The sequence below is a fragment of the Dermacentor albipictus genome, chromosome 2 (assembly GCF_038994185.2).
Source record: "Dermacentor albipictus isolate Rhodes 1998 colony chromosome 2, USDA_Dalb.pri_finalv2, whole genome shotgun sequence".
Lineage (NCBI taxonomy): Eukaryota > Metazoa > Arthropoda > Arachnida > Ixodida > Ixodidae > Dermacentor > Dermacentor albipictus.
Genome location: NC_091822.1, coordinates 70,092,296 through 70,104,223, shown reverse-complemented (window position 1 = coordinate 70,104,223; position 11,928 = coordinate 70,092,296). Strand labels below are relative to the sequence as shown.

Below are 11,928 nucleotides of genomic sequence, written 5' to 3'. Positions count from 1 at the left end.
CAACTGAACGCTGCTGAGCGTCCTTCGAGTTATGAACACCTCGCAGGCAAGCGAGCACGTTGAGTTGTTTGGCGCATGCTCATCGGGCCTTACCGAGGTGCAATGACAACGCCATCGAGAGCTTGCTTGGACACAAGGAACGCGCGCAAACGCAGGTTTGCAAGAGCGACAGCAAAGGTGACATGGCATCGCGGCGACGCACTCTCCCCTCACGCAACGCCTGTCGCCCTATACTGCAGCAGCTGCTGTTCCTTTTAGGCCGCTCTGCTCCATCGAGGCGCGCTCGAGCCCGGCGTTCGGGGCCCAATTGATACGATTGTATTGAAGAGGCAGAATGCGCCTACTAAAGCCTAACCCCCGTATTCAGAAATGCATATTAACTTGAAGCCGACGCTTGACTTCATTTAAATGGCCCCTGTCGTGAACGCGCAGAAGGAAACGCAATGAGCGTCTTGGACGTTTTCGCACCAGGCATCGTTTATATCACGTCAAGCATGGGCTCCAAATTTAGATGGATTTCTGAATACGGGAGTAAGTATTCTTTGCCACCGGAAAGGCCATGGGTAGACGCGCATAAGCTAGAAAAAGCAACCAAGCAAAACTATGCAAGAACTAAGTCACAGCCGAGCCAAACAATGCTTATGTATTAGAAGATGATTATCAGAATTTCTGCAGCTTCTCACTTCCTTAGGGGGGTATGAGCCACTACTGACGATGGTAATTTCTTCTCACGGACGGACACGAAAATACCGACCACCGAGAGGCTAACAGCTTCGCTGTAAAAAATTATTGTCTCTTATCCACCGAGTGGGCACTGTAGGAATGGAGCGAGGCTAACCGTGCTCCTTAAGAAAGGTATTCGACAACATAATTGATTATGATGATGATTATGATGGTCCTCTGTACAAATGGCACGTAGGGTGCCGGACAAAAATTGGATGGTTTGGAGAAAATTAACGAAAAAAAAGTCGCTTCAGTTTTTCCGAATTTGAAAAAAAAAGTATTTCTGCGCCCAGGGAACAGATGACGTCGACAGTCTGCGAAATTAGCTATTACTGGGCTTAGATGATGGCACGACTCGTGAATCTAGCAGCAGGTATGTACTACCTTGACACGGGAACTACCGAGTGAACCTTTCAGTCTGTCTGTCACTTAATTCACAAATAATCTTCTACGGTGTAGTACCCACGCTAGTCTCATTAGTTGAGCAGACAAAATGAGCAGACATTGTAAAGAAACCGCGTGACTACCCGCAGCTTGTTTAAATCACTGCCCTTGATCATCGTGAGCGATCGATTGCTGCTGCATTTGCGCATCTACGATTTTAGAAACACAAAATCCCGAGCACGCGCAGTTGGAGCGAATTCTGATCCCATAGTCCTTCACGGGTGGATCCTTCTTTCTTCAACACTCTACACGTCCGCTACGGCATGGCTCAGTTTGCTCCTCGTTGGGCCCGGTGTCGACGACAGGCCGCAATGGCCGGCAGTCAGTTGCTGACTACTGCCTCTCCGACCCTTACGAGGTTGCACCTGTCAGACAGCATGCAGAGGCTTAGGCACCACGGACGCCGTTGCTGCAGCAAAAAAAAAAGAACGAAAAGAAAAATTGAGAGCTGTGTTTCTGCAACGTACGTGTTGGCTTCTTAGGCTGTAGCCATGCCACGAACACCGCCCGGTGCTCAAATTTTTACCACCCGTGCGATAAGTTCCACGCCTTAGTGCGTTTCCACGAGCTCAACTTCATTGTCCTTCGTGCGTAAGAAACGTGATCGTCAAAGCTGATATCTTGAGGTGTCGTTTCGGCCAAAAAAACGCGCATGCTCTCGTTCGCTGGCGTTTTTTTAGGAGAAACGTACAAACAGTGCCTAGAGAGCGCGCAAGAGCCATATTTGTGGTCTCCTTTCTTTTGGCCCACACCGCGTCACCGACCTGGTGCGTGACGATTTTTCTTCCTCGTAGGAACTCTCGCAACCTATGTGTGAACAGGACCTGCTGTCGACCATGCCACGCAGATTTTTCCATGCAACCTCGCCCTAGGCTCGAAAGCGCGGAGGTATTGCGAGGTACGCTGAGCTCTTCACGTGTCTGCTGCAGTGCGCTGCCCAATTTGTGCAACAGCGCATTAGGCAAACCCGTTGGTGCATTGGTTAATTACCGATGCACTCGTCTCCTTTTAATCCTTGGGTCTGCTTTGTTTTAGGCATGAGAAGCTCTTGTGTCTGTGCTTCTTGTCCAGAACCCACTGCGCTCAAGTCTCGGTGCAAATGGCGGTTTGAGGTCACAGCTCTGACCAGGCTGGCGTGAATGGACTGGCTTGCCAATGCCGCTCGCCTTGTTCCATCCAGAAGAGAGACCAATCTCTGCCGCCGTCGGCTGCCATTTTTTACCCCTTTGCATCAGTTTTATTCTAATCAAGAAGCGGTCATCGGTTATGCTGTTCGCATTAGCTACCGAGCTCCATCTTTTGCTCCTAATGTTGATTAGGATATCGTTTTCTTTGCGTTTGAATCAAAAACAACAATCAACGTATTTATTTTTTAAGGTTACATCTCTTATACTTCGTTCGTTGCGCATTCCTCAGCTTCTATTCAAGTTTCTGCATTGATTGACTCACTGGTTAAGCTGATTATCACAAAGCGACACACGGACGGCCAGAGCTCAGGAATAAGGTTGTCCAATCCACGGCCGGTACGAAGCAGGCTTCAAGTCTTCGAAACTAAAAGCAGTTACGCAATAACTGCAATAAGCAAAACCCCTCGAAAGTCCAGGGGGTGTAGCTCAGAGGTAGAGCGCTCGCTTTGCATGCGAGAAGTCCCGGGTTCGAACCCCGGCACCTCCATGAGAGTTTTATTTTTTCAATTGCTGCGTCTGTGCCTCCACAGTGTTTTTTTTTTATTTTTTGCTCTTCAACGCCCACGCATTTCTGCGTGTTAGGCATGAGTGCGTGCAGGGAAGTTACGTAAAGCTAACTAACCAAATCACTAGTGCAGTTACATAAGGGCTGTCGTAGAGCATGGTAAAACACCAATTAAAAAAACGCGTTTCGACGTTTTCACTTTCATACCAAACACACGGAAGAAACGCTTACCGTCAGCCAAATTCTCGTGGTGAAATTCATGATCTGCATAATGTTGAGGAAAAAGGAGCTGTTTCTCAGTGCCCTTTGGTATTTACATTCGTTCAGAAGGATTAAAACGCTACAAAATTGGGTTCAGTTCTCACCGTTGACTAACATATGTGACATTGTGCAAGCAATAGAGCGCAGTTGTTCGAGGAAGTCTCGGAGCCGTTCTCGTGCGGCAGTGGAGGCCGGCGAGCGGCGGTTTGCTGGGTGTATATCGAATGCCAATCGAAGAAGTTCCAGCAACGCACCCTTTCTTAAAGTTCCCAATTTTCGCTTCGAACTCTAATTATCGCGATTATAGGATACCGCATACCATACGATACCTACTCGAATAAAAAATATTATCAGGCTGTGCTCTTCAGCCTGTATATCATCCATAATTTCTGTTCGTCATGCCGCGTTTTACAGGCCCGACGTGTGCGAGTCAGCTAGGGCTTTGCTCAGCAGCAGTGTCAGTGTGTAACGTCAAAAACCAGTTCCTCATCAAGGGTGTCGCTGACAACACACAAGCGGCAGGAGTAAAGAATATTCGCTCGAGAGCGGATTATGCACGAAAAAAATTCGGTTTCATGAGCCTATACCAGGCACTACGATTGTCATCTAAGCTATTTAGACATTTTCATTGGGCGAGGAAGAAAGGGGCTTGCGGCGAGCCTTTCCTCCTCTCTGGCTTGTGGGAACCGTCGCGTGCTGCAGAACGATTCGGAGGTAATTTTCGCCCGTCCTTTGTGAAATTTACGCCATGTCACTTCATACAAGGTCGTCGGGGAATCACTGCGTAGCCTTTAGCTGCATCGGTACCTACACGCTGTGTGCGGAAACTTATCTTGGCTGCGAAAACGTATGCGACGCGCATCATCAGCCCCTATCGGGGCCCATATCCACAAAATTTGACTTCGTTGGCTCTTAGATATCCTCTGGACATTGCGCTAAATTTTAGTCCATTATTGAACGACACGCATTGAAGTTTGACTAATTATCAACCATGAAACCTCGCCCAACATCCACAAATTTGCACGTAAATTTACTGGAAAGGTTGAAATTGACGCGCCCACACTGAGCATTGCCTACACATTCTCCCCCTTGTTTTATCCAAGTACTTAACAAGCTGCTCGTTTAGCTTGTCGAGGTCGTTCTCGTGGAAGCCTATCTTGCCCCGTGGAAAGCATGAAAATAGGCACAAAAGGAGTGTTCAGTAATTACTTTCAATAATTGCAATTACGCCGGAAATGTTATACCATATGGAAACCGTATTTACTTATTGTCAAGTTGGTACCATGGACAAATATCATGGGACACTCGGAAACAGCGAATAACGACCAACTGGCGCTTTCAAGCAAACGCTGAAGCAATACTGTAATTTGACAACACGCATTCAACTTTGTATTTTGATTGGTGATAAAGTTTCCCTTATTTTCACAAATTCGATCTTGGCGCAAGTTGCATTGCTCTCAGGACAGCGGGCTAAATTCTGCGCCGTTCGTAAAACGCACCTAAAACGCTCCGTACCACTCGGACGCATAATTAACTGCGAAGGCTCTCATAAAGCCACACACTTCTTACTTCTCCTACAGCTTACCTATACCTTCCCTCGAATAGTCAAAAGATATAAACAATGTACCTTGTCTAATTCACAGAAGGCACCGGGTAAATTGATTATGAACTCCATATTGAACATAAAAATAAGGAGAAAACGAGGCTTGAGTATTTATTTCCAACGCTAATAATTATGCCAGAAACGTTAACCTTTGTCCGCATATTACGCTTAATATGCCCTCTGTTTTCACAATATGTAAATTTGGTGGGACGTACTGTTCTCTGGAGACGCCGGGACAGATAGCTGATAAGAACTTTGAGGACTTGCTGAAGGCTTTTTTTCTCGCAAGGGCTGTAACCTAATGACGCCCTTGAAACGTTGCCACGTATCACGCATGATATGCATCCCATTGCCTCGGAATGTTATCTCTAATTGTGCCGTACAGAGTTCACTTAGAAGATTCGGAGAACTTCCTGCGTGGTTCGTGTAAAATGCGCCTGTAAAGCTTTCGGTAACGTGACGCGTAAAATGGCCCCTTTTCTATAAAAATATAGAATTGTTACCACGCTTGCTTCTTTCGGACAAGCGGGGTAATTTTTGTGAGCTCTTGATTCGCGCCGCTAAGCAGGGAAAAAAAAGGTGAAGATAAATTAGGAATTGAGATGTAGCTAGTAATGAACGAAACAATTTAATAAATATTTCTAGGTATTACCGTTAACATTCCTCACACTATGTGGTTCTCACAGGACACCGCAAAACACCCACATAGCGCGTTTCAACGCTTCTAGTCTCACTAACACCTTAGCGGTGAAACCATGGAGAGCAATGTTGGAAGCAGTGTGGATATTTAGCAACATAATTATTTTCTAGGTAGGAGCTGCCAATACGAATGAAAGTGAAGGTTAGTTTGCTGAATTCCTATAATGCTCTTTCCCGTGTGTTATCGACATTCGCCAAAATATTAGGAAAATTACGAATTGATAGAAACCGGAGCACGCCCGGGCCAACAACACGGATTTAGTAAAATGAAAATTTTAGCAAGTCAGACGTAAAGAACAGCTTAAAAGGCAGCTGGAAGATGAGGGTGACTCAAGTCTGGCAACGAGAAATCGGGACACGGAAGCAGACGTTGGGAGGGCTTCTTCGGCATCGCCGGGAAGGGTGGGGCGAGGGACTCAGGTCGCTGCTGAGCCCCCCTGTAGTCGGCGTCTGTGGCACAACTGCTTGCTAATTTAAAATTGACTTCTTATTTTTTTCAGACGTCTATATTTTCTGGTCAGTGCACTGTTCTAATCTGTAATGATTAAAATGTAACTCTTCGTGCTATGCATGGCCTGCAAATCCCGCGTTCCTTCGTCATTCGGTGACAGTTTTCTAGAAAGCATGATGGATGGATGGATGGATGCGAAACTTTAATTAGGTCCTGAGGTACGCGACTCAGCGCGCTGCGGGCCGCTCCCACGTTGGGACAGTCAGGCCTTGCCCGACCGCCGCATCGTGGGCCCTCTGGACAGCCCATAGTTGCACCCCGGCATCAGGGCTCTTGATAGCGGAGAGCCACTTGTCTTCATTGATTTCTTCTGTGCCTCGTAATGAGGGGCAACGCCAGAGCATATGATCTAGGCTAGCGATGTCATTGCAATGCCTGCAAGAACTAGTGGCATAGGTGTCGGGATAAATTTTGTGAAATAAAACCGGGCTGGGATATGAGCCCGTTTGCAGTAATCTGAGGGTCAATGCCTGCGCTCTATTTAACTTCTTGTGTGGAAGGGGAAACTCTCTCCTGCCGAGATAAAAGTGCTGCGCAATTTCGTTATGTGTGGTCGGTTGATCTCTATTCTCCACCGCTGCGGGCCGGCGTTGCAGTTCTCCATGGTCGCGGAAAGTGAGACCTCGCGCCTTGGAGTGGGCCAGCTCGTTGAGGTTTGTGGGGCCTCCCGTGATAGATCCCATGTGAGCGGGGAACCACGTGAGAGTGTGGGTGGTGATGCTTTTGCCGTCGAGGATGCGACAGGCTTCCTTACACACGGCGCCGACGCTGAAGGTGCGGATGGCTGCGCTGGAGTCGCTGAAGATATTGGCATGTCCGTCATCCAGGAGGGCAAAGGCAATGGCCACTTGCTCCGCCGCAAGCGACGACGCGCTTCGTACCGAAGCCGCGTTAACGGTCGAACCCCTGTGGTTGATTGACACTACCGTGAAATTTGCGCTGTTGCCATACTGGGCCGCGTCAACGAAGCAGCTGCCTCCAGGGAGTTCTGTTGCGCGGCGTAGGAGCGCCACCGCTCTGGCCTTCCTTCTTTCTACGTTGCGCTGGGGATGCATATTGCGCGGGGCGGGCGATATGATGATGTTATCTTTTTGCTCTTTCGGTAGGCCTTGGTAGGCGTCTTCGACAGTGGCAGGGGGTACGCCCATCTCAGTTAGGAATCGTCTGCCCGCCCTGGTGCCGGAGAGCCTGAGAATCTGTGCCCTTTCTTGTGCTTCTGCAATCTCTTCCAGGGTATTATGAATACCCAACTGCAGGAGTCGGTCGGTGCGTGTGTAGTTTGGTAGTCCGAGCGCGCTCTTGATCCCCCTCCTTATCATGGCATTTAGTTTGTCTCGCTCGGCCCTCTCCCAGACGTGCATGGCCGCTACGTACGTAAAATGGCACAACAAGAAAGCGTGGACTAGCCTTAAGAGATTCTCTTCGCTCAGGCCTCTCCTTCTGTTAGCTACCCGCCTGATTAGACCGATGACGCTATCCGTCTTCTTTGCTAATTTGTGAATGGTGATGCTATTTGTGCCTGTCCCTTCGAGTGCCATTCCCAAGATTCGAATGGACGTGACTTTGGGAATGGGATCTCGGCAACTAGTGTAGAGATTAATGTCAATTTCAGTGGGGGGTTTCCAGTTCTGTGGCTTGCGGCCCTTTCTACTTGGGCTGTAGAGAAGGAGCTCCGATTTCTTTGGGGAGCACCGGAGTCCCGTGTGGGTAAAAAGCGCTCTGTAGTGTCAACAGCTTCCTGGAGAGCGGCTTCGACTTGTCCGTCACTGCCACCCGCGCACCAGACAGTGATGTCATCCGCGTAGATCGTGTGACCGATGCCCTGGACCTTGCCTAGATACCTTGAGAGGTCAACCATTGCGATGTTGAAGAGGAGTGGTGAGATGACTGATCCCTGGGGGGTGCCTCTTCTACTCAGCTCCATTGTCCCCGATTTCAAATCTCCAGCCTTGAGGATGGCGCATCGTTTGCTCAAGAAAGACCTGACGAAGGCATGGAAGGACGAGCCCAGGTCGAGCTTGGAGATGGCGTCGAGGACGAACTCCTGACGGATGTTATCAAAGGCCTTCTCCAGGTCCAAACCAAGGATGGCTCTCGTGTCCCGAGGGCAGCGTTCCAGGATTTAGATCTTGATAAGCTTCATGGCGTCCTGAGTGGAGAGGCCTGGCCTGAAACCTATCATGTTGTGAGGGAAAAGGTCGTTGGTCTCGATATACTCGGCAATTCTCTTATGGATGGCGTGCTCGGCCACCTTCCCTACACATGACGTCAGTGAGATTGGGCGGAGGTTGTCCAGGCTCGGCGGTTTACCGGGCTTTGGGATTAGTATGACCTTCGCCAACTTCCATTCTTCAGGTACAATTCCCTGCTCCCAAATCCGATTTATCTCATCTGTAAGAAACTCGATCGATGCGTCCTCTAGGTTTCTGAGAGCCTTGTTGTTAATGTGATCCGGGCCGGGTGCTGACCTACCATTGAGGTCGTGTAGGGCGTGGCGGATTTCACTGATTTTGAAAGGCTCGTCCAGCGCGGAATTCGGATTCCCTTTGTATACTGGGTATGCCGCCTCATCGGCCACAGTTTTGAGCGGCAGGTACTTCTTAGCCAACATATCCAGCATGTCCTTTTCCGAAGACGACTTCTTGGCTTCGTGGAGCACTTTAGCGAGGACACTTCTCTGGTTTGACTTGGTGCCGGAGTCGTCGAGCAAGTGTTTGAGAAGATTCCACTTCCCTCCCGTGCGCATCTGCCCGTCGATTGAATTGCAAATTTCGTCCCATTGCTGCCTAGACAGGGCTTGGCAGTGCTCGTCGATCTGCTTGTTGATCTCGGCTATCTTTTTTCTGAGCTTGCGATTCAAGCGTTGGCTTTTGCACCTCTCGAGAAGTGATTGCTTAGCCTCGAGAAGGTGGGCTAGCCTGCTATCCATTTTGTCTGTCTGTAGACCCGTCTCTATGGTTTTGGTGGTGGAGCAGACATCTTGCAGAATTAGTGCGCACCACTGGACGAGACTCTCCGGCTTTTCTCCACGGGCGGCGCGGGCCTTGCGAACCTCACGGAATTTGTCCCAGTCAGGCACCGAGAACGCCTTCTTTCTTTTCTGCTTCACTTGTAAGCTGGTGACCGTGATGTAGTGATCACTACCGAGGTCTATGAGCAGATTCGACCACATGGCTGAGCCAGCGTTTTTAACAAAGGCGAGATCCGGGACAGAGTCCCTGGTCGAGGAGGTGCCCCGTCTGGTGAGAAAGGCTGGGTCCGTCAATAGAGAGAGTCCCGCATCTCCCGCCTCCTGCCACAGGCTTCTGCCCTTGACCGTGTCGTGCGTGTAGTTCCACGCGTGAAAGGGGGCGTTGAAATCGCCGGCCACAACCAGGGGAGAGTTTCCGGCGAGTTTCGTTGCCCTAGTGATGATGGTTTTGAAACGTTGTCTGTGATCGCTCGGGCTGCTATATACGTTAAGTATAAAAATGCTAGAGATATTGGATTGGCTTGGGATGACTTCTACTAGGGAGGTCTCCGTCTTGCTAGGCCGGACCCCTAGATCGTGTGCGACGAAAGTGAACTTGTTGCTGACTAATGTGCAGATTCCTCTGCCATCCCCACGGAGAGTAAGAGCTTTGTATCCCTGGAGTGAAACCTGATCAGTCATCGTTTCTTGCAATACTATAACACGTGGCTTTTCTTTGTGAGTGCGAACAAACTGCTGCAGGGTGCATCTTTTATGGCGGAGTCCCCTGCAGTTCCACTGCGAAATCCTAAATTGGGTGTGTGGCGCCATCCTTGCTGTATAGAGCGCCTTCCGGCGTTGCTACTAGGGTATCGAGGGAGGTGGTTCTGTTAATCGGTCCGGGAATGTGCAGTGGTGGCGGCGTAGGTACCAACGCGCCATCCGTGAAGTATACTGGACGTACATGGGTTGACGTCCTGATGTCCATTTGCTGCACCTTGGACTCTATCTCTGGCATTCTGTTTTCTAAGCATTGAATTTTGACATTTTGCGCGTCTAACTTCTGATCCACGACCAAGAGTCGCTGATCCACTGCAGATAGTCGTTCGGTAATCTTCTTGATCTCGTAGCAGATTGAATTCAACATTTCTCTGACTTCGGACTTGGCTTTAGCTGGTACATTTTCGGGCATGCTGGGAACGGCCTTTCTTTTGGCTGGGTTGCCCGAGTGGCTCGCATCCACGACCATGGGAACGTCTGCGGTTTGGGGAGAGAGGGTCCCCGAAGGGGATGAACTAGGGACTGGAACGGCGTGAGGTCCCCGAGGGGTTTGGGGAGACGGGGTCGCCGAAGGGATTCCTGAGGGGGTTGAACTAGGGACTGGGACGTGGTGAGGTTGATTAGCCTTTCTGAGCTCTGCTATTTCGGCTCGCATTAACTCGATTATGCTGCGCATCTCGGCATTTTCTTTTCTAAGCTGAGCTATTTCCGACGAACCATGCTCTGGCGCCGTACCCTCAGTTACCTTTACGGCAGTTCTCCCTCCACTCCGCACCCTGTCTGCCCAAGTGGCGCCTTGTTTCCCAGCACCGGCTGGCTCCTCGAACCGGACCCTGTTCTGTGGGTCCCGGGAATGGCTTCCCGATCTGGAGCGGCCGCGGGACCTGGACCTGGAACGGCTCCTGGACCTGGACCGGGAACAGCTGGACCTCGAGCGGCTTCTTGAGCGGGAGCGCCTGCTCGATGTTCTAGCTGGTTCGCTGTCGGCGCTTGTCTGCGCAGGTGACGGGTCTCGCTTCCTGGATTCCGCATTTCGTTCCCTTCTCCTCCGCCGAACGATGTACGGGAGTTGGAACCTTTGCTTGCAAATCTTGTCCGCTGTGGCGTGCGGGCCCCCGCAGAGGCTGCAAGTAGGCGAGCAGGTGTGGTTGTCGGCGGGGTTGTTGGCCCCACATTTCCTGCATAGCTTGTCCTCCGGCGCTGGGCAGACGTCGGCTCTGTGGCCTAGTCTACCACAGGCATAGCAGCAGTCGTGCTGCCTGAGGTACAAGGAGCACTTGACTAGCGCCGAGCCGTAGAATACGAAGTTGGGGACCTTGTAGCCGTCGAAAACGATGACTACCGTTTCGCTATTCTTGATTCGCTTGGCTCCCAGGGCTAACGGATTTCTCTCGTTGACAATGCTTCTGTGCAGGTCGGCCTGGCTCTCCGACACATCAATTTGACGTATGACACCCTTACACGTGGCGTGCGGTGCGGCTTCGTAAGTGCTGAGTTCGTACTGCTTGATGCCCAGGGTGATGCAATTCATTTTTAGATAAGCATCTGCATTATCACGAGACGCGGTGCTGAGGACGATAATATATTGTGTTGCGTTGGGGCAGACGATGTCATGGCTAGCTTGCTCGGACGTGAGTCCTGCCGCGGCGGCGACGGCCCGACCAAGCCGAGCGGAGCCCGTTTTCTGAACATCCAGACCACCCCTGGGGCGGGCGATAATCTTCAAGTGTTCCTTCGGGAGCTGAGGCATTCGCGACGACTTGATGATCTTGTGCTTTAGGCTAATGGGCTTTCTGCTGCCATTGAGACGCTCGCGGTGCCCCTGGCTGCTTGCCGCTTCATGGGTGTTGTCGCGACGAGAAACGCGCAGGGCGTTTTTCTTGACAGCGGCGGAGCGCCAGCCGTGCTCTTCACCAAATTCTTCCGGCGGAAGATCGTCTCCATCCGTTACAACAACCATTCTCTCTGCCATGACGAGGCGGGGCTAACCCTGCCCGGCGAGCGCTGGTTAGGCCTTGCCGTCAGACTGAGGGGAGCGCGGCGTCACGGAAGAGAAGCAGCTCGAAAAACCAACGAAAAGGCCACCCATCGTAGAAACGTTGGTATCTGTGGGTTCCTCTTTTCCTTATGCATCCGTCGGTGCAGAAATCATAGAGATTGAGATGAATTTCTCAACGAAAATATCGAAGAAAGCAGGAGCTGGTGTGGGCACGACCGTACTACTCGGCGTCTTCTTCTTCCTCCCTACAAAGCATGATAAAAAAT

At 50.6% G+C, this 11,928-nt stretch overlaps 1 protein-coding gene and 1 non-coding gene across 2 annotated transcripts; one reads left to right on the top strand and one right to left on the bottom strand.

Annotated features, from left to right (window-relative positions):
• Window positions 1-1,424: 1,424 nt before the first annotated feature.
• On the bottom strand, window positions 1,425-11,868 carry LOC139055436 (uncharacterized). Its single transcript, XM_070532901.1, has 2 exons — window positions 10,409-11,868; window positions 1,425-1,576 (listed from the first exon to the last, which is right to left on the bottom strand). The coding sequence occupies exons 1-2, from the start codon at window positions 11,633-11,635 to the stop codon at window positions 1,490-1,492; spliced, it is 1,314 nt and encodes a 437-aa protein (XP_070389002.1). The 5' UTR covers window positions 11,636-11,868; the 3' UTR covers window positions 1,425-1,489.
• On the top strand, window positions 2,770-2,841 carry TRNAA-UGC (transfer RNA alanine (anticodon UGC)). Its single transcript has one exon. It is a non-coding gene; the product is annotated as a tRNA-Ala (tRNA).
• Window positions 11,869-11,928: the final 60 nt, after the last annotated feature.